At 40.5% G+C, this 27308-nt stretch overlaps 1 protein-coding gene across 2 annotated transcripts; it reads right to left on the reverse strand.

The window, feature by feature from the left end:
* Positions 1–856: 856 nt before the first annotated feature.
* GOLGA3 (golgin A3) lies at positions 857–25535 on the reverse strand. Of its 2 annotated transcripts, none has more exons than XM_059863751.1 (24): positions 25386–25535; positions 23366–23717; positions 20431–20589; positions 19336–19448; positions 18179–18870; positions 16866–16977; positions 16151–16457; positions 15352–15554; positions 15005–15142; positions 13888–14049; positions 12750–13118; positions 12342–12419; positions 11111–11374; positions 10518–10612; positions 10139–10355; positions 9410–9553; positions 8580–8777; positions 8002–8118; positions 7633–7772; positions 6681–6813; positions 6361–6483; positions 5804–5968; positions 5440–5600; positions 857–4982 (listed from the first exon to the last, which is right to left on the reverse strand). In XM_059863751.1, exons 2-24 carry the CDS (start codon positions 23493–23495, stop codon positions 4775–4777), a joined length of 4428 nt encoding a protein of 1475 aa, XP_059719734.1. In that variant the 5' UTR covers positions 23496–23717; positions 25386–25535; the 3' UTR covers positions 857–4774. The 2 variants fall into 2 exon arrangements, with proteins under 2 accessions (XP_059719734.1, XP_059719733.1); XM_059863750.1 differs by having other exon boundaries at positions 20308–20589.
* Positions 25536–27308: the final 1773 nt, after the last annotated feature.

Below are 27308 nucleotides of genomic sequence, written 5' to 3' on the forward strand. Positions count from 1 at the left end.
CTCCGCCGCCTGCCTGGGCCTCACCGTGGCCGCGGCTCCGCTCAGCCGCCGCTGCCGGCGGCGGGGAAGGGCCGGGCAGGCGGAGGGAGCGCGGCGCCGCTGCTCCGGCGAACACGCGGCGGAGCTGCCGCAGCCGCCGGGCGGGCGCTGCCCAAGGCCGGGACAGGCGGGCAGGGTTTGAACTGCAGCAGCCCTGGGGACCGGGAACACACGGGCACTTCCAGAGGCCGCCGTAGAAAGGTTCCGTCCGGGTATTAACATTAAAATGTTGCAGCAGTCTCGTATGAGCCATGAGAGGTGGAAAACCAAGGAGCAGGAGGCCTCCAGTGCGTGAGAACAATTCCCTGCAGAGATGTGAGCCAGCGCTCCCAGCAAGTGCAACATTCCTGCCTTAGGGGTACGGGCACCTGCACTATGTGCAGTGCAGGCACTTGGTGGTTTAAGTTGCTGTCCTTAGAAGAAAATAGTATTGCTTTAACTCACACTGTTTAGTATTGCAAGGAAGGTGCAGGAATTTCTCTCCTCATCATTTTAATTGGCTAAATTAGAATGAAGATGACATTTCTGCATTCTTCCATTTTGTACACTCAAACTCCACAGGCTGACAAATTCAGGCCAAGGAATTGTGTTTCTTTCCTGATGAGTTCAGCTGAGAAAAAGAAAATATAATGGAAATACAAACACAATGAAGTTTAGATGTGTGAAAAAATCAATACACAATAATGTTGTCTTTCAAAATAAGATTTTTTTTTTCCTTAAAGGTGGCTACACAGCATATTCAGGATCCCAACGCAAGAATTACTGTCCAAAACTGAAGAGAAAATGGCAACTCTTTCGAAGCAGAAACAACATGGGGCCCTTTAGCAAAAATAGTTTATTGCACAAAACTTTTAAAGGAATCCCTATGCACAATTTTTATAATCAACATGCTTTGTATGATCATAAACATTAATTGTACATAGTATAACTCCTCCAGCCCCTGGGTTATCCATTCTTCAAGAACATGGAATTATTAACTTCTATCTTTACAAAAACGGCCTAAGCAGACATTACTGAATGTCATACATGAAATAGAACCCTTTCATTTACAATATCCAGAACATCTTTCCCTCCCCTAGAAATCTGTGCATGTGTATTGGAAATGAGGCTGCCCAAGACCCAAGTGTTGCTCATAGCTGGAGGCAGAGTGATCAGATGACAGCTGATGAACATTAGTAATTCCTCTGGACAGCAATTGTTTTCATAGGAAAATACTTAAAGGCTCTGATCACAGCAAGTCACATGCAACTATTTCCACTTTCCCCACAAAGTTAATAAAATGTACATCACAAGCTTCTGCATCACCAGGAGTGAATTTGTCATCTTTAAGGTAAATTTATACTGGTAATACCACCTGTCCCCAGCACACCTTTCATGTTGTCATAGCTAACACTAAAATAGCTGTGCCTCTGCAGTTCTCTCCCCTAAGGAGGAAAATGTAATCCATGACAATATGAACAGTAGAACATTCATCTTGGATATTACTTTACACATGTGAAAATTCCATAGATTTCTGCTAGAATATTGCCTGAATAAACACAATGGGATCAGATCCTCCTGCTGCATGAGTGGATAGGAGGCTCAGCTGATCCCAATACACTGCACAAATATTTCCAAGAAATCTGGAAGACAACGGAATGGAGCATTATGCAATATTCAGCAATGCCAGAGCCTCAGTAACATTTTATTCTATTGTAGGGTTTGCTGGTCTTTGTTGTGATATTCATTTGAAATGCACAGTTATTCAAGAGCCCTCAAAAACTCAACAGCATCTGAAAAAATAATGCACCATTTACCAGCCTTCAGCACTGGGGAACATTCTCACATTGCAGTGACATTTCTCCTTCATTAACTAGATTTGGTTTAGTACATAGCAACCACTGAAGAAACAGAAAATACATTCTATTGCAGTGCTTGAAGAAATAAAATAAAATTTTAAGAGATTATTCTTCAGATTCTCCTGATTATTTGGCAGTGCTGTGACACACAGAGGGGAGAATTTTCATTCCTACAGCTAAGTTATTTTATTGCCTAGACAGCAGACCTGAAGCTTTGCAGACTGAGCATGCTCAGCCTCAGGGTGAAGCTTTTTAATAAAGCAGCAACTATTTCTCTGGGTCATTAAAAACATAGCTGATGAGCTTCAAAGAAATGGCCTTGCCTGTATCACACACTGCATGCTCCTTCTAGAAGACCTCCCATTGACTTCTGTAACTTCTCTTAGTACCTCACCAGATTGAGACCCTCTAAAGTCTCCCTGTCCTTCATTTAAGTAAATGACACGGTGTTTGTAGAAAAAGCACATGGTGAATATAACAGGACAATGCCCAGTGTCCAGGTACTGCCAGCAGCAGTTGGGCCAATGCAGGAATCTAATCCACAACAGCTCCCTCACCTTGGAAAGGGAAACACACATCTAAGGCTACTTGATTGTGCAAGCTCAGATGTCTTCAGGAGCTAGTGAGAAACTGCAGCAGGAGGCAGAATGGACACAAAAAGGAGAGCTGACACTCAGAACAACTAGGAAAGCGTCTAAAAATTCTGGCTTCTTTAATACCAGATAAAACCTTTATCCATACAACCACTGCTGAACTAACAGATTAGAACATAGTGGATTCTGAACTGTAGGCAATGTATTTAGTAAAGTGAACAGCAACATTAACGCTGCACAAGTAGTATTTTAAATCCTGGACATTTGGTAGTTTTCTTGTACTGAATATATTATTCATTACAGTTTATTTTTTTCCTTTAACAATACTGTGGTTTGGTTTTTTTCTTCTTTGAGCTTAATATACAGGCAACTTCAAGAACATGACAACAGCAAGATAATCAGTACCATTTACTCTACAAAGCAGACTGCAGCAGTGTGCAGACATGTCTTAAGCTAGTTTGTAAAGCTTTTGATTTTGAATTGTTTGGTAAATCCATCTGATGGGCATCTAATGCCACATCAATGCATTTCTTCCTTTACCAGTTGCAAAGCTTGACTGTCAGCATCACTTGACTTTGATCCAAATAAAATCTAAGTTAAAATCTAATAGCTGCAGGGCATGAAATCATTCAGTAAAAACACTTATAGTGCAAAGTGTTCAATTGGACAAGAGCTTGAAGTGGTAGCTCCAAGAAATCAGACTTTGGATAAATATAGGGGGGTTTGGGAGTTTTGTTTGGTTATTTATTTTTTGCCTTACAGCTAAACAAACTGCAATATCCTTCCCCCTCCTCTGCAACAACCAAACCCAAAAACAGCGACAACCTCTTTGGAAAAATACATGAACTGGAATTTTTTTTCCCAGCCTTTGAATCCACTTGTACCTAATAGATTTTTTTTTTTTTTTTGTGAACACCAAACTACAGTGGATATAATTTACTTGTTTTATGTTTCAAGGACAAAAACATTCTAGTATATGAGTAACCACTGAATGTTCCAAATACCCTAACACTGAATTTTAGAGTGAGGAGAGGACTGGCTTGTCACTGCACTATGAGCCACATGGAGCAATGGGACCAAAGATGAAGGAAACTAAAGTGAGCTGCTTTAAAAATAACTTAGTCAAGGTGCTCTGCAGAGGGACTGCCACAGTACCAACACTTCCATTCACCTTGGAATAGAGGGTGCAAAAAGTAGAGGGAGTGTGTGGGAGAAGATAAAGCTATTAAAAATAATAATTTTATAGGCATTATGTCTTTTAAAGTAAAAATAATTACATTTCTAAAAGCTCTGGCTTTAGGGGCTGATTTCCCTAAGCCATTTGTACAGTATGTCAAAGAAGAGCAAACTTAAACATAACATTAAAACAATGACAGTAACAAAACCCCTCATTGTAGCCTTAACTTACAGTGTATAAGCATATTAAACCAGATATTCAAAGTCAGAAAATTATGATTTTTTCTTATGTATATATATATATATTTTACACACATACTTTTAAATGGGTGTCTACTTCAAAACTTGAAATAAAAAGGTGCAAAGTATTTGTGCAGTGAAGCAAAGCTCACTACTGGCCTGTGACTGTAAGAGAAAAACATCAGCAAACGTGCCAGGCAAATCTGCCAAAGATACCAACTGCTCTGTGTTGTTTGTCTTTACAGTCTTGTTTCTTCTGCTATAGGTCAGAGGTCATCTTCAAAACTGGAAATGGCTTACAATAACTTATTTTCCTTCAAATACAGATATCTATAATCTGCATTTCAAAAATAAGAGATTATAGGAGGGACAAGAGAATACTCAGCATATCCAGTTCTCAACCACTGCTAATGGCTGAACATGAGAACTTATTTTTCTATGTAGTTTGGCTACAATCCAAGATGAGGGAAAAAATGCATCCTACTCCCACAAATTAAAAAAAAAAAAAAACCCAAACAAGAAAACCTAGATGTTACATAATTAACAGTAATGCCTTAACAAACTCATCCAGATTGAACAATTACATACTTGAAACCAGATGCTCCTCTTGACCTCATTTTAAATCTTCATCTCAATCTCTTACTAAACCCTCAAATGAGCTAGATTCACCACTTGGCAGTACCCAACGTGACAGAATTGTTTCAAACAAACCCTTAGAATAGCACATTCTGCATCTGCTATTCCATCAGTTTCTCAAATCAGTGCCCTTTGCTTCTACGGGCAAAAGCACAACTTTGAACACCATTTAAAAAAATGAAATAAATAATTTTTTATAAAGATTTGTTTATATACTTAAAGCAATAGGAAGAAAGACAACTGATAAGGAGGTTATAGTGTCAAAGCTTCCTTGTCACTAACACTACAATTCTCTTTCTTTTCATCTGCAGTAGGAGTCTCCTGCTGGTCTGATGCAGCTGTAGGACTTGTAGAAGTAAGGTCCATTAACTTGCCCTCAATCTGAGTCCATGAAGACATTGATTCGTGTACTGTAATGGTGTGCTCCTCCATCTGGCGCTGAAGGCTGTCCATTTCTTGCCTTTGGATGTATTGAGAACAAAAAAAGCCAAAATTAGCAAGCAGAAAACTGACTGCTAAATGCAAGACCAAAAAATTACTTTTCTAATTCTTGATATCTACTCCAAGACTACCTAAGATATAGCTGTATACAAGAGAGAGAAATCTACAAGAAGCTTAGGAACTGTCTTAAGAGCAAAACAAATACAATGTGCTTAATTAAAAAATATTAATTGCTGCTTTTGATTTTTTTCTGTTGTGTACAATTCAGGATGGACATTTTGTTTAGTTTATTGTAAAGTCTTCTTTCACTATGGCAATGACCATATAAGCAAGCACTTACAAAGAACATCCTACTGTCCTAAATATAGTTCCAATAAATAATTAATTTTACAAATCCTTTTTTCCTCATGGTGGCAGCTGGTTTCCTGAAAACATTTTTGAGATTCCTTACTATGGTTTAAAACAACAGGCCATACTTTAGCTGCCGGAGACAGCTGTTCAGGTTCTTTAGAGGCTCCTTGCTCACAGCTGTTGGTTTCAGCAGTTCTTCCAGCAAGGCAGCAGGCACTGGACAGTCAGGAATCTTGACTGGAGTCACTGGATTGGAAGAGTTATTCTCGCCTTTCAGTTCTTTCCTCTGGTTAAAGGAAAAAAAAGGAGTCAGAAACACAATTTTATTTCATCAATGTAATTTTTCCCACCTAGAAAGAGTCTCACATCACACTACTGGTGCACATCTGCACTAAGGAGCAGGAATCACAGGCACATTCATGTTAGGTTATTTAAGAGCACTAGCAGAGAACTTTCCTGTACTTTACAAAAATTGTTCTATTTAAATACCTTCTTCATCTTGCCATGCTTCAGGTCCAACTTCAGCTGCTGGTTTTGCTGCAGCAGTGACTTCATGCTGTTCTTCAGTTCAGTCACTTTAGCCTGCAGCATAAACTTATCCTTATGAGTTGCTGACAGGTCTTCCCTCACCATCTCTAACTCAGTCTTGATGTTCTAAATGGGAAGAGAATCAATGTGATGTAGAGAAACAGCATAAAAATTCCAGCCAACTAATGTTTTTATAATCTTTTCAGTTTCCAGAGGAAACTAGAAGAAAAAAACAACACACACAAAAAAAAAACATACAGCACTGAATCAAACTGTTTGCTGTTTGAAACAAATTTGCCAGATCTAGCAAATGGCAGAAAATCAGAGGTTAGGTTAAAAGAAAAGTCAGTAGCCTATTTTAATGGCATAGAGGTTGAAGAACTACAAAGGCAACAGCACAGTTAAAATAAAAATTCAGAAAAAAGTGTAATATGCTTTTAAAAAATAAAAATCTAGTTTTAATTATCCCCCTACAGCAATCAAAATTTCTATCCATCAGAATTGGCTTGATTAAATACCTGCAAGACAACTTGTACCCCTTCTAACTCCTTGTGGCTGCGCTGTTCAGTCATGTCCAGCTGCTGCTTAAGTGTTTCAATTTCTCTTTCTTTTCGTTCTACTTCCCACTTCAGGTCTTCCACCTACCAGGGGAGAAAGAAATATATAACTGGAATTATCTACAGGCACAATCAACCACAAATCCAAAATATATTCTTATGTTTCATGAAAACCTTCTTGAGAAAACCTAGCAAAACTTTATTAAATATGCTGAATAAAGACAAACTCATACAATGCAATAGAAATACAGATAAACACAGTAAAAGTGTTCACTTTTTACCTCTTGGCTTACTAGAGGCTGTTCACCAAGTTTGTCATCCAGATTTTTCTGCAGAACTTGGAGCTGAGACGTGGCTTCTGCCAGCTCTTGCTGGAACTGAGATACCTCCTGGGAATGTTTTTCATCCTGTACCCTGCACAGCAAGATTAACAGACACAGCAGTTACTCAATCTGTTCTTTAAAACAAGAACTCTGGGTTAGCCAGTTAACTATAAATGACATGACTGTGCACATGGAACCTGCACAATCACAGCTCTGACTGAGGGCTTTGCCAAAACATTAATAGAGCAAGAGTTAAATCACAAGAAGATTTTATGAAATATATGTATAAATATTAAATATTGGAAAAAATTATGAAATTCTTGAGCACCAGTAATAGTCCAATTACAAACAACAGATTATGCAGCAAAAACTTAAAACAAAATCTCGTCAGCAATTTTTGCTTTGTTTCTGGAGGAGCAGAGTTAAGCTTATATCCATTTTCATGTAGGTCAGATAGTTTCTTTTAATTAAGAAAAAATTTTATATATGAGCAAACTGAATTTTAATACATGTGGAACATAGTCAATAATCAAATTAATTCTCTATTCAGTTCCTCATAGTCAATAATCAAATTAATTCTCTATGCAGTTCCTCAGGGATGTAAAAGAATAATAGTATGTATATAAAGTGCTAATCCTTGCTAGCAAAGTGAAATAGTAGAAGTGTGTGGTGAAAGTGAAAAAAAAGCAGATAGTGAAGCCTAAAAACAGTGTACCTGAGGGCTAACTGAATTATAAAGAGAGAAAAATGCAGGTATTTGTTCAGAGTCCAAACAAGCATCCATGGTCAAGTTCTGCTGAGGAACATTCAAAATAATCCACCCCAAAGAGGCAAACCAAAAAATTCACTGATGTATGGCTTTTTCAGAGGATTTGTTTTAATTACTGTTCTTTTTGAGACATTTACTTACTGCAGCTTGTCCACCTCAGCCTGCAGGGCCTGGACCAGCAGCTCTTTGGCGTGGAGCTCCTTCTTGATCTCACTGAGCTCCAGCATCGCTGCCCGGTGGTGTCGCCGGTTATGGGCTGCATCCGCTTTGGCTGCGGCTTCCTAACAGGACAAAAAGATGCAGATTTACTTTGTTTTTTCTCTGCAGGTGAATCAAAAAGGGAGCTTAACACAGGACTCAAAAGAGGAGGCATCAACTGATCTTTCAGCCACTGGCCATCGTGACAGGCCCCTGCAGGAAGCAGGATGTTATAAAACATAGATTTCATTTCAATATACTCTTTAAACACCTTTAAATTGCTTTGTAATTAAATAAAAGATGAGCCATTACCTGCTTCTGAAGGTCTTTAACTTTTAACTTTTCCTTCTCTAAGGAAGCCTGTAAAGCCTGAATAAGTTGTTGCATTTGCCGATCCTCTTCCTCTTTCCGCTTTAGGACTGCCTGAACCTGTAACACATCACAAAAACAAATGCATGCTTTGTGTGGGCTCACTGGAAGTAGAGGAAATGTAAACACAAGCCAATGCAGGGATTGCAGAACAACTCTCTGCTGTTCACTGATTACTCTTTCCTCACAGTACCTTCAACCTTACAATGGTAGCTCATTGCCTATGTCCACATGAATGTATTAGAATAAAAATTCTTTATCTCAATGAATCCATATGTAACACATATGGATTTGGTATGTTCCAAATACCTACACTTTCACTATTGCAAATATTGTAGTATTAATTTTTTTTCTAAAGTAAAGTCTGTTTAGTGCCAAGTCCCATTTCTGATCTTTTGTTCAACCCCCATACTGATCCTGTTACACAACACACAGGGGACCCTGAGCTGAAGAAAATGCACCAGCTTTGTATCGTGTGAGCCAATTCCCTTTCCTGAAGTTATTACATCAAAGTGAATTACCTGGAGATTCAGTTGTACCAAGTCTGCCTCTCTTTTTGCTAGTGCTGTTTCAAGGATATTATTGTGCTCCCGCAAAGCAGCGTTGGACTGGCTGAGACCTGTAAGTTTTCCACGTTCATGTTCCAGTTCAAGGGCCAACTTCTTATTCATTTCTTCTAAACGTTTTATCTTCTTCCTGAAGCCTCTAGATTCCTGAAGCTATAGTCAAAGAAAAACACAAATCAAACAAACATAACCAAACAGCGTCAGGCTACTATCACAAAAAAATTGTGAGTGAAACTCATTAAACTTCCTGTTTTTCCAGAGTGGGATTTATTTTTTCTTTTCTTTTTTAAATGAACATTAAAAAATAAGTTCACTTTGGTATTTTTTCCTGTTGGAAGACTAAAATGCTTGCTAGAAAGAAGAATTCAAGAGTACTGTTCAGGTGCAGATCCAGAGCAGCTGATATATGTAATTTTTTTTGTGCCACTCTACAACTGAACACCATCACCTGGCCCCCAGCATCACTGATGATCCATGACTCCCAGTAGTTCCAAAAGCTAATGGTTTATGTATCCTCATTGTCTCATGACCAGACACAGCTGGTATCTAATACAGGAACCATTCTTCTCTCTCATCCTCTTGCCCTATAGGACAATGACTCATGAAACCACAAAGAACCAGCACAAGGCAACAAAATTTGCAAGTACCACTGACATAATGTTTCCCATCCATGATTCTCATTTTCTCCACCACTGGAAAAAAATTTTGGTACTAAAATTCTTCCCTGTCTCGCAGGCACTTTTTACTGTCACATGCCCATCTACCAAGCAAATTCAAGCCATCACCTCATCTTCAAGTTCCAGCACTTTCTCTCTGTATTCTTCAAGCTCCTGGCTGGTCAGTGAAATCACTTCTTGCAACTCTTTTTCCAGCATCAACTTACTGCCGCTCACAGCTCGCAGTTCTGCCTTCAGAGCTTGGATCTTCTCCTAAAGACAAGGAGGTCACATGTGATTAGTGCATCACCCCCCTTCAGGAGTCACTTCTGCTTTGGTAAAAAACCCTGCTTCTCTAGCAAATATGAAACAAGGTGCTAGTGTTTAATTTAAAGGTCTTGCTCAGAGTTTTCCACCTCTGCATCCAGCTACTGCTGTAGGTGTATTTGATATCTTGCTCCATTGGTTCAAGAAATTGGAACTTCCTTTAGTAAATGAATTTTTTTATTACAGGCCTAATATATAAGCAAGCTATGGCTACCTTGAAAAATTTTTAGCTGTCAATGAGAAAAAAGCAGTAAGAGCTAGAATCTTGGAAAACTTTTAGATACCAGCCCTTAAAAAAAAAAATTAAACAATTCCACCAAAAAAACAACCAACAATAAAAATTTAATCAGAAACTCTAGGTTGCCAAATCACCTCTCTCAAACATAGTTAAAGAAGTTCTCAGTGCTCAGAGCCCTGACACCATGCTCTTATCTAGCTTTATTTTCCAAATATTTTCATCACTTCAGGGTGAAATAGTATTTCAAGACTTACAGCTCTGTCTTTGTACAATGTCAAAGCACATCGGCATACCTGAGCAATCTGGTCATTGCCACCATCAGTAATTTGCGCTTTTAGTTTGCTCAGCTCTGCCTCAGCAGATTCCTTTGCAGTAAGAGATTCCTGCAGCCTCCGACTGAGAATGCTGACTGCATTCTCATAGGCTTTGTGTTTTGCTTTCATCTCTTTCTGAGCACTCGTCAGGTCTGACCCAAGACGCTTCATTTTCTGTTTCTGCTCTGTAATGGCCCTGGTGTGAAAGGAAAAAAAACACCAGGTAAAAACAAAAGCTGCTTGACAAATAGCACTACAAGATTAATTTTTCACATGACCCAACAAAACCCAGTATCTGAAAGCCAAATATGAAAACCAAATGCTGTAGTTCTTTTGTCTGTGCTAGAAGAACACTTACTTTTTTGCTTCTTCTTGCATTTGTTCTACTTGTTGTTTTAATGCCTGATTTGCCTCAGCAAGAGATTCCATTTGTTCCTTATCAAACTGCAAAGACTTGACAGGAAGGAAAAGAAGACCCATGAGTGTAAGACCAAAAGCATGTTTGCTGTGTATGTTTGATTATAAAAGAAAAAACATGAAATTTCAAAATTACTTTCATCTCTAAATATAAATTGCTCTCCAGTCCTCCATATTGTCTTTCCCTTTTATTTTGTATTTAACTATTTCCTTTGAGGCCACCACTGTTAACACATATGAAGAGTGTTTGGATCTTGTTTTCTGATGGAGTTCACTGTAAGACCAAGCAAACTGCTTCCACATCAGTCTTCTACCACTCCTGTAGTGCTTCTCCCCACTTACTTACACAAGATATTAATAAGCAGTCATGCCTTTACAGAATTTTGGTAGGTATATGTTGAACTGTCTAAACTATTTTAAATATATAACCAAGACCATTAACTTGCAGGTGGTCATTCTGTTTCTTTACAAAGTTACCAGAAACAGCAGTGTGTCCTCGATGTAACACTCTCCAAAGCCTTACACCTTCCATACCTGCAGGCGTGTTTCCATTTCATCTCGTTCTTTCTGCACTGACTGGAGGTGATTTTCTAGTTCCACCATCTGCTGGTGAACCTGAGATACTTCCTTCTGTAGTTTTGAATGCTCAGATTGGAGTGACTGTTTCTCAATTTGGATTTTCAGCAGCTCTTGTTTTATCTCCTTCAGCTCCAAGTCCAGCCGTTTCTTTGTAGCTTTCAGCTCACTGATGAGCTGGTCCTTGGAGCTCGCATCTCTTCGATAAGCTTCCACCATGACCTTGCACACAAGAATTTCAAAAGGACAATGTCACCTCTGTTTCAGCTTTGCAAATTTTTGACTAATTTACTAGAAAGTATTAACTGATATTCTTTTAGTTTGAGTGGGTGGGGGTGTCATACAAACCAGCACCAGCTTCTGTAAGATATTTACTCTGGTTCAAAGGCTTTTATGCAAGCTCAGATATCAAATAACTGTTCATATTAACAGGTTATTAAATGAAACACCTCAGTGTTCTCTGCAGTAAGGGATACTCTTCTTCACACTCTTTATGGAAACTACATTATGTGCCACTTTTAAAAACCAAACTAATTGTAGAAAATTAACTATCCTACACACATAATTAGTAACTTTTGCCATGAGAAGAGGGCTTAACTATGACTGACAGTTTAAAGAGCCTTCCCAAACTTAAACATAACAAGCTAAAACAAACTTTGACATTAGGCTAATAAGCAATCAAGCAGCAAATTAATGGTGCCACCTTATAAATAAGACACGTATATGTGCAACACTAATGACATATCCATTTCAAATTACTGTTTCACAACTGTGTAAATTCAGAATAAAATTTGCAGTAAAGCACTTATTTACCATCTAATTACTGAAGCAAGTATTATTTTTCAAAGCTGCAAGGAAATGACAACACTTGAAGATTTACATGAGTGCTTTTGCAAAAGCAAACCTACTCAACAAATCAAGACAGATTTTCTGTGGTGGATCACTTGGCAAAGGCCAAAGCCCTATCAAAGCATGCATTTGTTGGTGGATCAGCTTTCACATTAGTTACAGACAGAAATCCAACTGAAAGTTATACATTTTCTGTATTCTGATGTCACAAAGTTCTGTGATACAAAAAATAGATCTAAATATCCTCAAAACCTCCCCAGAAGTACACGCCTTCACTGTAAAAAAAAAAAAAGTGTATTCCTTGGGTTTATGTATCTGAAATTTCTTTGGTTTTACTTACCTTCTCCTTCAGGAACTGTTCCTTCACTTTTTGAAGCTGTTTTTTAAGGCTGGCATTTTCTTGTTGCAGATTTTCCACCTGCCAGAGGGGGAAAAAGCAAACATTGCTTTATGTGCCCAATGTCATATTATACCTGATTTCTTTGGTGAGCTTATCTGTCTGATTTGTAACAATTGTCTGAACTAACAAGGATCCTGTTTCTGACTAAGCATCTCATTGGTTAGATAACATTTTATACAGAAATACACTCACCAGGTCACCACACTATGAACCAAATTACTGCATTAGAAAGATGTTTAGCCCACAATGCCACAGAAAAGAGCACACTACAAAATTACTACCCAAACTGTGACCTGTACTCCAAATTATTGTGTTTTAAAACTGGTTAGATTTCAGAAAGATCATTACCTGGCTTGACTTGACTGCCATTTCTTGCTTCAGCTGCTCCAAGATTTGTGATGTTACCTCTGTACCTTCTCCAAGGCGTGTTGACCCTTCATCAAGTTGCTCTTTACTTGCTTTTGCTGTCTGCAGAGCCACCTCCAACACAATCTTCTCGTTCTGCAAATACTGGATTGTGTCATCTTTAGAAGCAGCATCACCCTGGAGCTCTTCTAGCCTGGCCTTCAGCTCATCATACTGTGTTTGCAGGTCATCCAGGGACTGCTCTTTGGTGTGCAGTGCCTCCTGGGTTAGAGTCAATTGTTTCATCAGGTCGAGGTGCTCTTGCTGCAAGGATTCAAGCTGCAGATCTCGCTGATGCAAAGTCAACTTGACCTGACAGGAAATATTTTAAAAATGAATTAATACAAAACAAAGGTTATCTTTGTAAAAGCACTTTAATCAAAATCAAGTATTATAATTAATATTTCAGCCTGTAGGAGAAAATAGCAGAAGGTGAAAATATTTTTAACTTTCCTAGGCCACTTGTATTTGCTCTGTTAATTGTATCAGCTGCCTTGAGCAGCATCTGTTACCTTACAGGCTAAGCAATGACCAGAATGACAAATCTAAAATATTCATAATATTCATTATATTCAAAAGTTTTACTTGAAAAATGTGTCCACAGAAAATTCAGGTAAATTCAGCATTTTTAATAATACCATATCATGACATGGAATATAGTACTGAGCTATCAAATACTTCGTGTCACTGCAGCCCTTGACATGCTGCCTGCATAAGGTTACAAGGTTAAAGCAGGGCTCTGTAAGTGTAAATGTAGGTAGTGATATCCTGACTGCCTGACAACTTTGAACATGGATCCGTGGTTTTTGTCTATGCTTACAATAATCACATACTGAATTCACTAAAAAAAACCCAGCATCTGGCAAGACAGTAGTTATGAAATTTTTAAAAAGTATTATTACTGACATGAAAAAAGACCTTTTCACCTGGAACAGAATGACTTTAGTATGCACTTCATTTTTGCAGCAATCTTTCAGGTTTCAAAAAAAAGTTTAGAGGTCAGTATCAGTTTACCATTGCTTTTTCTGACAAACCAGCATTTCCCTTGGAATTCCTGGGAAGTTGATTAACAACAGTCTACCTGTTCCAATTCTTGCTCCAATGTTGCTGCAGAATCAGCCATTTTCTGGAGCTGTTCTTTCTCATCCTCAAACTCCTCTAGTTTTCTCTGCAAGTCTTCTTCCACCATGGTTTTAGCCTCCTGGATCTGCATGAAGGCAGCTTCCTGATCTAACATGTCAGCCTGCATAGAAAAAGCATGGAATCAACTACTACAGTTTCAATGGAGGGGAAGGAGTGGGAAAAAAATAGGAAAAGAGAAAAGTAAATTATCAAGAAAATTTGTAGAGGAAAAACTCAAAAATAATTCTGATGTCTGCCTTACACACCTGTATGCCTTTATTGAAGTCACTCATTCCTATACTTAAAACACCTTAGAATAATAGTGAATGTCTTGCATACTTGTGACAATCTGAATTCCTATTAAATAACACCTGGTCCTTTCTCAGTTGATGAGCAAGACATGAAGAAAAAGAATCTTTATTAAAATTAAGCTGTCTGGGAAAATTCTAAACCAGAAGGGACTCCCTGGATGCTGTAGCTACTCAGGAAACAGTCCTGTCATTTACACCAGCTATCAGTAACACTGCAGATGGGTGCTTCCACTAACCTGCTGCTTTACTCTCCTTTGAGACTCAGGAGCAGGAATGTCACTGAAAATCAAGGGATTTTAAGGCTCTAAGAGCTTTGGAAGTGACTGTACCACACTTCAGATTTTACCCAACTTTTCTTACTGGAGGGAAGGAAGGACAAACCTGATTACTGAGCAATTTCACACACTTAAAAAAAAGCACATTACTGATTTAGATTAACTTCCAATTAAGTTTCCTCTTGAACAAGTTCATGGATGGGCAAAGGACAACATTTACATTTGCCTTCAAAGTTCAATTAAAAACAAATATCAGAACTGAAAATGCAAGAATCACCTTTGAATGGGAAATACATGGCCTTGTTCCCTCTTATTGTTCATAATGCCATGCAAATTTATTTGCTCTGAAATATTTACTGCTTTTATAATGCAGGCTTTGAACCAATTCATGAGAATTCTATGTTACTTTGCCAGAATAACCTTGATTTTGCAAAACATAAATACACAACCTAGACAGAACATAACTCATGAAAACCCTCTACAACCATACCTCAATATTTTGTAGTTGTGCTGCAATACGTTCCTTTTCTTTAATGGACCTGTGCTGGGTTTCAGTCAGCTGCTGAGACAGGGCCACATTCTCCAGTTTGAGATGTTCCAACATCCCTGCCTGAGTCATTTGCCCAGCCTAAAGGAAGGAAAAAAAAATCACAGATAATGCCAACAAAATTTGAGAATTTCAGGAAAAAAAACCATGTTGAAACTGTGTGTGCCTTATCAGCTACTACTTTCATGGCCTGGTGCAGTCAGGCCACTGTAGAAGGCCACTAGATGTCCTGTGGATAAAACTGACAAAAAGAGATTTTCAGTTCTCCCATATGCAGTAAATCACCATACCTGTATATTGGCCATCTCACTCTGCAGCCTGACACGGGCCTCCTGTGCCAGGACCAGCTGCTGCTGGTACCACTGCCTCACATTTTGGAGAGATGTGATTTCTGTTTCAGATGCCTTCAGCTTGTTGGTCAGTGTGGTCCGTTCCAGCTGCACCTTCTGAAGCTGGGTCTGCAAGGAAGCCAACTGCTGTCGCAGGTCATGAACTAGAAAAACAAAAATAAAGAGCTTGGACTAACACACCCCACTGTGCTATTTTGATGCACACTTTTTCAAGGATTACTGCTGTATTTGTAATTTTATCTGTTTTCCTTAATTGTTGAACAAAAGCACATATGCCTAATTATAGAAAGATTGGTTTTTCCTGCCAAAGTGCTAGAATCCAAAGTGCCAGGTCATAAGCAGAATAAAATTAACTAAATTAATCACTCCTGTAAGCATTCACAGTTCCTTAGAGGCAGAAAATATGAACTAACTAAACATCAGGAAGTAGGTGTCCTGGCACATAGAGTCATCATTACAAATCAGCATTTGTACAATTTTCCAATAAGACAACTAGGCCACTGTCTCCACTAAATATTTATGCCTCCCTCTCCAGGCTGGCAGTGGCAGCTTGCAAACTGTGACACTTCTGTGACACAAAATTAAAACCAAACATCTTAAAATTGAGACCATTTCATTAGTATGATATCAAATAAACACAAGTTTAAATTTCTTCTTCTTCTTTGACTTCAGATTCAAGTTGAAATAAAATGATTTATGGAACAACAAATTTTAAAGACTGGCATTTTCATCATCCCACCTGTACTGTCTCTGGTGAGAACATTTTTTTGCATATCTTCAACCTTCTGCAGGAGTCTCTGGTACTGCTCCTCTGCTAACTGCAAATCATTGTTTGAAGAAGCCAAACTGGCATTCTTTGCTTCCAAGGCATTTTGCAGGTCAGCCATTGCTCGTTCCAGATCCCAGCAAGACTGCTTTAACGTGGCCACTTCTGAGCTCAGGGATTCCTGCTTCTGCTGGCTGTTTTGGCTGTGTTCCATCTGTGCCTGAAGTTTCATGTTCAAAGCTGCAAGTTGGGCTTGTAGCTCAGTCTTCTCTTTGAGAGCCTGAATGTGTCCAGAAAAATCAAAATGCAGGGGTTTCATGAGAAAATGTATTAGTGGCTGACTAAAAAAGATGCCCAGCAAAGTGGCTTTGATAAGGCAAAGACCAAAGGAGGTGCCCCATGCTCTGGAGCTGAGATTCCCCATCTCTCTGTCCTTATCTCAACCCACAAGCCTTTCATTGTTATTTCTTCTCTTCCCTGGCCAGCTGAGGAGGAGAGGGACTGAGCAGCTTTGGTGGACACCTGGCATCCAGCCAGGGTGAGCCCACCATGGCATTCTTGTAAGACACCTCATTCAACAATGTTTTTACAAAACACAATTCCACAAGTAATGAGCAAGATGTTCTTGAATATTAATTAAAATCATTTTTTGATTTGCTGAATAAAGAATTCCAAATTCATTTTCTACCTGATTAGCTTCTAGTGAGAGTGCTTCTAGCTGCCCTTCAAGTCTCATCTTCTCCTTCATAACCTGCAGCATCTCGTCATGAGTTCCTGCGATAGAGCTTTCCATAGAAACACTGGAGACAGAGACAGCACAAGCACAGTTACAGGGCTGGAATACAACACTTGTCTAATTGAAGAAAAGTGACTCTGAAATTAAGAGGTACTCAGAATCCATGTGCCTTAGACTGTAGGACATTTTTTCTGATTTATGATAGATCCAGAACACAGTGTAACAACCTCTGGTAAAAAGAGAAAGAAATTATATTCATGCTAAGGTTTTATACTTAATTTCCTGTACTTGCAGCATCTAGAATCTAGTGTGGCACCATATATTTGTTATTTTTCAGAACTGCAATCAGTGACTTCGTCATATTCTGTATTTACAGATCCGATTTTAAGCAGACAACTGGACAGGATGGGATCACAAAAGCTTCACAATTTTATTCTCATAATTGTCTGCTTAAATGTGCCTGAGAAATGCCATCAGCTGCTGCAAAAGAAGGAATAACAGCTATTTGGCATAAGGGATTCTTTATGCTGATTCCTTGCTGTATAGCCAAGGCATCTGGAGAAAAAGATCTTTTCTCATTACCATGAGAAATAAATCTAAGCCAGAATAATCATCAACAACTGATTGTACACCTCAACATATTTGGGGATGTCACTTTATTCCAATAAAGCGGGGGGAAGTAATTTCAAAAGTAGGACACATAAAATATACATCTGCAGACAAATGATAAAAAGCACACATTGTTAAGGGCTTCATCAGTTATGCACTTGCTTTCTGAATCAGTTTAATATCTGTCATATACACACAAGCTTGGGAAACTAAATCTCATTCTCAAAGGACTGAAGAGGATAAGATATCTAGGACAAGACTCTTGGCATCTCTTAACTATGTGAGGTCTGAAAGGTACATGCATAGGTTAAGAAAAAGACAATACTAAATATCATTGAGACAGTCAAGTCTATACTTTCAGACTTTGTAGACAAAGGCTCATGAGTGATTCAGTGAATTAAGTCCTTCTATACAGACAGAAACAACTGCTTGCAGTACACTTAACACAGCCAGTGGCAAAAATATCTTTCTCTAAAGATATACTTAGTAAATAGGTACTCAAGTGAAGTGACCTCTCAGATTGTTTTAGAATTTGTAAGCTACTAACAGACTCAATAACTGTGTAAGTTAAAACTGGATCTAAAGTTAATAGGAGAGAAAAGTAATAGGCTGCCTATTCCAAGAAAATATCATGAACTAACAATAGATATTCTTACCTGCTAGAAATACTGTCTCTCCTGCTCCGTACCTCCCCATTAACTTCCTGCTCTTGGGCCTGGTGCTCCACTGCTGCAGCCTGCAGCACCTCACTGATGGAAGGAAATTGCCCCATTGCTTCAGGATGTATCTTCTGGCCATTTATTGTATATGGAGTGTCCTGTCTGCCTTCTGTATTCTGCAAACTGCTGTACAGCCCTTTCCCTGACACACTGCTATAGGTAGAGCTGTCGCTCTCATTCCCATCCAGCCTCATTCCCACTTCACTCCCATCAATCTCTGAAATGCTGTCTCCTGCCAAGGACGAATTCTCTACTCGATCATCCACGTCAGAGGGCAGACTGATCTCAGACACAACTGATGTTGGGCCACTTCTGCTTTGCATTAGAGCCCCCCCAGGTAAGTCAGTAGCCACAGAATTCCCAGTAGCATTTTGAGCATCTGAATCTTCAGTTCTGTAGTCAGCCAAGGACCGGATTTTGCTGGCCTTAGATTTTGAGCTTCTTCTTTCTTTTGAGGATGCTGGAAGTCCCAGGCTACCCAGCTTTGGCCCCCTGGGGACGCTGGTCCGCAAAAAGGAGTATTCTTTAGTCATTGCTACAGTGCTGGCTCTTGGCAGGATTTCTGGATTTAACATCAGCTCAGGATCCAGGGTGCTGGAGGGACGGGTTTTGGATGTAGACTGACTTGACTAAAAGAAGCAGAGTCAACAATAAATTCCAGAATGTTAATTCTGAAATAGCATCAAAGACTTATTTTGCTGTAACTTAAGATATAAAGCTCTACACTTTGACACTGATATTAAGCATATGTCCTTTCATAAACAAGGTAAATTACATCAGCAATGAACCCTTCAGCATATAGATGCTGAAAATGTTCATTTGAGACTCCAAAAGGTAACTGAAAAATATAGGCAAAATTTAACATTTAGGTTGCTTTAAGTTTGGTGTCTGTTTTTTCCTCCCCTATTTTAAGTAGCACAAAATGCTACATTACTGATGAGGTAACAGAACCAAATTTTGCCTGTCCAGAAGACAAAAATGCTTTCTCTCGTTTGAGAAAACTACTGAATGTTTTAATTCAGGGAACAGAAATGGTAAAGTTTTCAAGCTTCTCAACAAAACACACTCTAGAAGATGTGTTGTGTGGTACTCACTCTTTCTTGGTGTCTCTTCACTCGATATTGTTTGAGCTGCTCTTCCAGACGCCTTCTTGCCTGAAGTCTGATTTGCTCTTCATTTTCCAGTGGCAGTGAAGACTCTCCTGAGCCTATAAGGGAAAGGCATCTTCACAGTCAAACAGAAAACTCCAACACAGGTAAAAGGGATGCAAAAGGTAAAAGCTCCTTCTACCATCAGCAACATGCTTCATGCTTAAGCAAGGAACAAAAGGAAAGCCCACTGACATGCACCTCAAATGACCCTCTTCAAATACATCCTTGTGTAAGCACTGATAAAGCCTGTGGACTTCCACTGCTCAGTTTGCAAATGCTATAGTTCCTCCACAGAGGGAGGAGATGACAAGAGATTATACAGCAAGAAAAAAAATATTGCTGCCACTTAATCTCACTTGTCCTGCATTTCTGACAGTACTAAAATTATAAAACTAAGCAGGGCCTACATAGTCCACTCACTCCCTATAAGTAGTGGAAAATGGTTCCCTAGATATATTTTCTTACCTTTTATTAACTCACATTAAACTTTAATTCACATTAAAACTTTCCTGTAGTAAGACTTTTTAGACACCTTAATATAAAGGCTTTCCCATCTCCCCCCCTTCATTGCTCTTCTCTTCTTTCCTTTTTTTCTTAGCTTAAAATCACCTGGTTCTGCTGTTCTTTTTTTTTAATGTCACCTGTTACTCCTAAAAATCAAGAAGATTAGAATAGCTTCAGCCCCAGAAAGCCTGAATTCCCCTGCAGTGAAGAGCCAGTTTTAAATGGCAAGGCACGTGCCTTAGCTGTAGCAGAGGGTGGTTTACTGAAAGAAAATGAATAAGTAAAAGTTTACTGCAAAAATGAAGTTTAGTTCAAGCTTAAATGATGTTACAGAAGTCCAGAGCCAGGCTCAGAGTAAAAAGCTTTATGCAGCAAGAGGAAGCAGGGGCACCATCATAAACAGATGCTTACACAATTCAGTTTCTTGCATGGGAAGACTTAGTTTGAGAGACTGCAAAGCTTCTTTTCTAAGAGCTATGCCCTCAGCACTAGTTCCCTGAGACTTCCTTAGGCTGCCATGGAAACCAGTCACACCTGGGGATGACTCTTCACCCTGCTCACTGCTGGTAGGATCAAAAGACCCAGGAGAGTCAAGGCAGAGTGACTCTGGCCCATTCTGGCAGGCATCCACTTTGCTGTTTATCTCCAGACTTCCCTCTTCATTTGGCACTTCATTGATGTTATTACTGGTAGCTGGAAAAGAAGAAAGTTTTACTGAGCTACAACTTCAAGCCACTTAATTCATCTTCACAGCTCCACCCAAATACAATGCCAACACTACTGCCTTTACATTGTGTGAATACAGAAACTGCTACTGACAGCAACTGGCAGGAGACATTTCAGAGAGGATTTTTGCTTCTTTACTTCAGAAGACCAGAACAAGTACTTTTCATTTGTTTTACTATGTTGCCCTCAAGCAGGACCTCGAAAGTCATCATAAAACATATCGTCAAAACTTCATGGAGGTTTTTAAATCTTGTTAGGTTTAGAAGCATGAAACACTGAGTGTAAGGAACTCTGAGGGACAATCTACTACAAGTAAGCCTCAGCAGCTGCAGGCCTGTGCAGAATGATTCAGCTCTTTGATGTGCAGCTGGGCACTGGGGAGAAAGCATCCACCATCCCCATTTCCAGCCTGCCCCAAGCAGTTTCTCAATTTTAAACTGAGCATACATTTTTTCAAATAGGATATCTTCATCAAAAGCAGAGTAGAAATGATCATATGTATCAAAATAATAAACCTACCAATTAAAATGCAATTCAAGAACCACTTCAACACCAATTTTATCCCCACTTACAAGTATTTTTCTTTTCCAGCAGTAAAAATGCATATTCAAAACCAGATAAACATTTCACAGGTTTATACTCCAGATTTCTCATTTCTATTTCACTTGGCTGGGGACTACTAACCTGAATGTATGAATTTATGAACCTGCTGTTGCAAAAAACCCATGTATCTAACTTTAAATTAATTATTATATATCTCAAATGAACAGAGCACTGAAACAGCCACTGCCTTTCTGCTCATTCCCACAACATGTTATCACTGAAGTAACTGCAACTCACTAGAATAATATGCAAGATTTAATTTTTCTTTTCTAAAGATGATGGAAAATATTTTACATTTATGATCACAAAGTATTTGCAAGTGCAAAATCAAGTTCCCACCTCTGCAGTGCATCTTCCCTCAGGCCAGCTCAGTGTGAACCAGCATAGAGGAAACTGAGTTTGAATAGAAATAGAAAGCTTTCAGACTTGGGCTGCCAAAAGCCATCAGCTCTAAGATTTCAATAAAATACTTTTGAGAACCTTATTTGTCATGCAGACAACATTTCAGGCCATTTAGCCTTAATCACTTCTCTGATTTAGGTCATCATGTTGTCACAAAAACAGTCGCAGGCATGATGGAAGGGGTGAGTTCAACAAGGATGTAAAGGAGGACAGAAGGAAAGACTGCTTTTTAATGACCAACATTTTAAAACTAGAGTATTGGCAAAACTGAATTTGAAATAGGTGTCAATGCTAAGAATAGCCACAAGAAGCCAAAAATAACAAGAGAACTCATACATTCAGAAATATTGTTTCTGCCCATCTCAGAAACTGCATCAGGTTTATACTTTATTCACATTTTTTCTTCCCAGCAGTGAGTGGTATACATATACCAAAGTGATGCTGGAGCAAAATTCTGGAGGAATGGTTTCCTGGTGACTTTTTGAGGCCAGGAGACACTCACAATCTAAACACTCCTTGAACTAAAGTAATTTAAAGGCAGTAGTGTCAATACAGCTGCAGTCTTTTAGTAACAATGGGCAAGGAGATGCAATTAGAATAAAAACAGTAGAAAGACAAACTATCTAACTCTAAGTCACAATTTGATTGTCCAACACAGGAGATGACAGGAATGTGTGATCTCCAGCTTCAGAAAAGATGAATGAATCATCACACTCTGCCACTCTGATATCAGACAGAGTAAGAAAAGCAAATAAAGTGTCAGGGCCTCCTCTCTGCTGCCTGTGACAAGGTGACAAACCTGTGGTACCAGAAGGCCCCAACCTCACCACGTCACCTCCTTTTACACAGGGAACCACTGTGGTTTTGTGTATCTAGGCAGCCACAATGTACACACCTCTCCACCCAGCCACCCCCACTCCTTACACACCAACATATCCTCGGACTCCTGCCAGGAAAACATGGAGATTTCAGTTCAGTGCAGGGAAAACACTTTCACAATGAAAGCAGGTAAATACTGGAATGGGCAGGGAGGCTGATGAACCTCCCTCTACAAACACTTCCAGAATTCAATAGGATGAGGGCCTGAGCAACCTGATCTTGCTCCAGAACTAGGTGTGCTCGGTGCAGCAGGTTGAACTAGAAAACCTGCACAGCTCCCTTCCAACTCAAGTTTGATTCTATAATCTACTCAGATAGTGGACTCCAAATAGTTTCTCATAAACAGCTGCATGATTATTTTATTATAGAGCTTGTCTGCACATAAAAGTTACTTTGAGATAAACTGGAGAGTACATGAAAGCATCTCTCTTTCATAAAGGGAAGCACAGCCAGACGTTTTGGGTTTTGCCTGAGTGATTTAATTTATTAGGAAGATTTCTTCTGCCAGAATAAAGTACTCCAGTCATAAGTTTACTCTGGCACAGTCATTTCAGAACTGCTTGTTCTAGAGAGCTTCAGGTGTACAGTCTTGGAAACATTATCTGAAGACGGACTGACACCCTGAACAATAAATACTCACCTGACAGCTGATAGTATTTAAGTTAATAGTTTTGTTTTGCTTTCAAAAGAACAAGTTCTACATGCACACAGAGCTATAGATTTCACCAAACTTGCTTAAAACTGCTGTACAAAAAATTCCTGACCCCAAGGAAAAACTTCACCTGAACAACAACACAGATGATTATATAAAAGCCTGGGTAAGACTAGGAAATTATCTGGTGCATATTAAATAACTTACTGTTAATTTCATCTGTAGTAACTAGCTGTGACTTGGCTTTCCAATCTGAAAGTTCTTCAGAGCTGCTGGGAGCCCCATCACTGCTTCTGCTCTCCAAGTTAACATCCTGCTGGTCAGATGAGGAGTCCATGGTAAAAATGATCCAGATCCCTGGAAAGTTCTTCTTGTCAACAATTTGCCACCAAGTGAACTACCAAGTCCTGTTTCTCTCCATCAGCAAGAACAGCATCCAGGTGTCACACAAGAGCACAGTTCTGAGCTGAAGAGCTGTTGGTGTGCAGCAGGCAGCTTTAACTCCACATCATGGAAACAGCTCGCAGCCGAAGTCACAATCACCAAGGAGCTGCATCCTCTAGAAACAAAATGTAGTGAATTTACAAACATTTACTGGAGCTCTGAAAATAGGAGTTAAAAATAAAGTAGTGGCCACAGACAGAACCAGGACATGCAGTAACAACAGAGACAATGAAATACAACCAAGTATCCATCTCTGGGGATAAAAAGTGATCTGTTTTATGCTCACTATTTTAGCAGCACTGATACGCTGCAGAAGGATGCAACAGATATTTAGCAAGACAGCTGATTTAAAATCATTGTCCCCTTTAATAGAAAGATCTCTTTGGCCTCTGCTTTAAGAACAAAGACAGTAACAGAGTAGTATTCTCCTCTGTAAATTACAGTATGTATATGGAAACATACCATATATTTAATCTAAATAAATATTTTGTTAAAATGAAGTATGGAATTCAGATTTAACTTTTTAAAAATTAAATTACATCATTACTGTTTACTTGTCTGCAGAATAACAAGTGTGAATCACTGTACAGACTCTGAACTACTCATTACAGCACAAGCTGGCAGTCAGAACACGGCCTGGACTGCAGCTAAATATTGCCATCTCCTGTGACCAGCCAAGAAAAGGATTTCCAAACACAGTTTATGGAATTTGCAAATGACTCTTCAGGTATTCAGATCTAACTCCTGAATGCCTAATCTAACCGCCGGGGGTGGGGAGGTGTGGTAGTTGGAGAATGTCAAATCAGGAATATTTTGACTGCATTTTTACATGAACACAAACATTATGAACAACATTCCTTCCATATCTCCAGGGAGCACTTGTGTAACTGCTACTGTGCCACACTGCTGTGGTCGCCCTGCAACACCACCATCACCTCCAAAATGTTACTGAAGCAGCAAAGAGCTCAGGACACACAGGAAAACATGGTTATGTAGGTGATCCTTACAGAGGTGAGCAGTGAAGGAGCCAGAAACCTGCAGCGCCTTTCCAAACGGGAAACCTCCCCAAAACAAAAAAATTAATACCTTCACTGTGATTTGTTACTAATTTTTAACGACTTTTAGTATAATAAAGCTTTCAATAAAACTCCTAGAACTGCCACTGTACAGCAAATAGATGCTGAGTGACAGGTCACCAAGAGGAATCACGGACAAAAGGCAAGCAAGATTTTGGCTCCTTACACCTTGTCAAAATCCAGCCAACACGAGATGGTTTGTTGTCCTTGTCATAAAACGCGTTTAAATGATCAAGGTGATGAAGAATGGCTTCCTCCTGCACAACCCATCCCCAGTATTAAACGGAGGAGTATTCTGGCCTCCGAGTCCTTTTGTATCCCTGTGTTGTGCACAAGCAAACACACATATAAATGTAGGCACGCCACGGGGACACAGCAGTAAGTCCCTATGGAAAAAGCTGTATCAAAGACATTGATTTTACTTAAAACACGAACAGTAAGAACGACAACGAGTCCCGGTCACAGACCGGGAGGGACCGGCAGACAAGGCCGCGGGGTCTCTGGGCCGGGCACGTCCCTGGGCGCCAGCAGAAGCAGCGGGAGGCCCGGGGCCGCAGCCCATGGGGCCGAGCCGAGCCGGGCCGGGCCGGGCCAGGCGGTTCCCCGGTCCCCCGGGCAGCCCCGAGCGCCCCGCGGCCTGAAGCGGCCGCCGCTCCCCCGCCCCGAGCCGCCCCCGCCGCCCCCCATCCCGGCCAGCCCCCGCAGACCTGAGGCCGCCCGCCCGGCGCCGGCTCCTGCCCGAGACGTGGCGCTGCCTGCGCCGGGAAGGGGCGGGCGGGGCGGTGCAGCGCGGTTCTCGCTCCGCCGCCGGCCCGGCGCTGCCGCCGCTGCCGAGCGCGGCCCCGCGCGGGCCCCACGGCTCTGCCCCCGCGCGCCGCCGGCCGCGGCCCCCGCCGGGCACAGTCGCGGCCGAGGCCCGGGCGCTCCGAGGCGGCGGCGGGGCCGCCGGGCCCGTGGAGAAGCGGCGGCTTTTCCGGACGGACTCTTCCGGCAGCGCACGGAGGGGGAGCGGCTCTCGGGCCGGGCCGCCTCAGTGCCCGCCCCCGGCTGTGCCGGGGCTCGCTGAGGGCCGGGGGTGTGACCGCCTCCTCCGTCGGGACCCTGGGGCCGGCACCGACGTGCGTAAATTAAAATTAAGTTGTGCATAAATTAATAATTAAGATTTCTTTGTGAAGGTGGTGCGCCCCTCGCAGCTTTGTGTATCTGCATCATTCCTGTTCCTGCATTAGTGTTGCCTTTTACAGGGTCTGAGTCAGGAGAGTCCCGTGACATGTCTGTAAGTGTCACGTTTTCGGCGTTCCCGATGGTCCTTTCCTCATAAATCGGTCCTTAGAGTTTCCAGCGTCTTTCTGGAGCCGGGCATCCCACAAGTCCTTTGGGATAGTGGGAGCTGGTGAATCGGAGCACATAATTTCATGATGAAAAATACTGCCACCCTTAATATAATTGCCAGGTAAACAGTGTTCGCTTTGCCAGATATTCCTCTGTTATCAACCTTTCCAAATTATCCTTATTATGAACATGAATCCTCTGAGCTGTTTCTCTAGGAAGCTGGAAGGCTGTTCCACAAGTCCAGAGAGTTGATAAACCAAAACACCAGCATGTTGTTTGAACTGCAAACCTGTTAACCGAGCTCCTGGATCCTGCCAGCAACTGGGTGTTTTCCTGCACACATTACACAGCCCTCTAGGCATTATTTGGAAGAGACCATTACTTTGCAAAGTCAGGAAGAGGCTTGTTCTCGAGTGCAGATGCATGGATATCGGAGAGGCTCCCAGCAATGATGACCAGAGGTATCAGATAAGTGGATCTGGATTCACGGGACAGCCTCCTGCTGTTCTGCTGCCCGAGCCAGATGCCAGTATGAAGGGACAATCCCAGGCTGTGGCTCAACAGCACTACTGAAGTTTGACCTTGGCTGCATGCACATTTGGCACTGGGCTCATAAACCATATGTGGGATTTAAATGTGTGAAGGGGAGCTGAGTGAAAGAGGCTCTGCTGAGATATGAGAGGAAACCCTGAGAATTGCGTGCATGAACAAGTGTTCCAAATCTTTAGCAGTGACCTTCACTGGCTGCTCTTACACAGAAGATGTCAAAAACAATATGGTGAGGAAGACTTGAATGCTTGATCTTCATTTGATCTGGTTTTAATTTTCTTGTAAGAATGTAAAAGCTTGGAGTTTTGCCTCTCACAGAGAACTCAAAACCAGGAAACAATAACTAACAGAGAGCTCAATTGTTGAGTCACTGAAGTAGCTTTTCTCTTCAGTTGGAATATTTGTCTATGTTTGCTTCTTGACTTTGACCCCATCTCTCTAGAACAATGTAATGCTTGGGTAAAGCTCCAAAGTATCTCTTTTTTACTTGCTACTCTGCCACATAGCACCAAAGCCCCAGCTACAGGAATAGCCTCTTGTTTGGAGACTATTGTCCAAGAATGGCACAAAGCTGCAACAGGCTTACCAGGCTGCCTGAAAGAGAATCCTTCATACTGAAATCATCAGTAATGTAATTTTTAGCACAACAGAGGAATGTAGTGGTTTAAAAAGCCAGAAAAAATGTCAAACACTATCACAAATGAGGCCTTTAAGGGAGGGAATTCCTGTAAATTTGCAGGAGACAACTT

Source organism: Haemorhous mexicanus, chromosome 19 (genome assembly GCF_027477595.1).
Source record: "Haemorhous mexicanus isolate bHaeMex1 chromosome 19, bHaeMex1.pri, whole genome shotgun sequence".
Taxonomy (NCBI): domain Eukaryota; kingdom Metazoa; phylum Chordata; class Aves; order Passeriformes; family Fringillidae; genus Haemorhous; species Haemorhous mexicanus.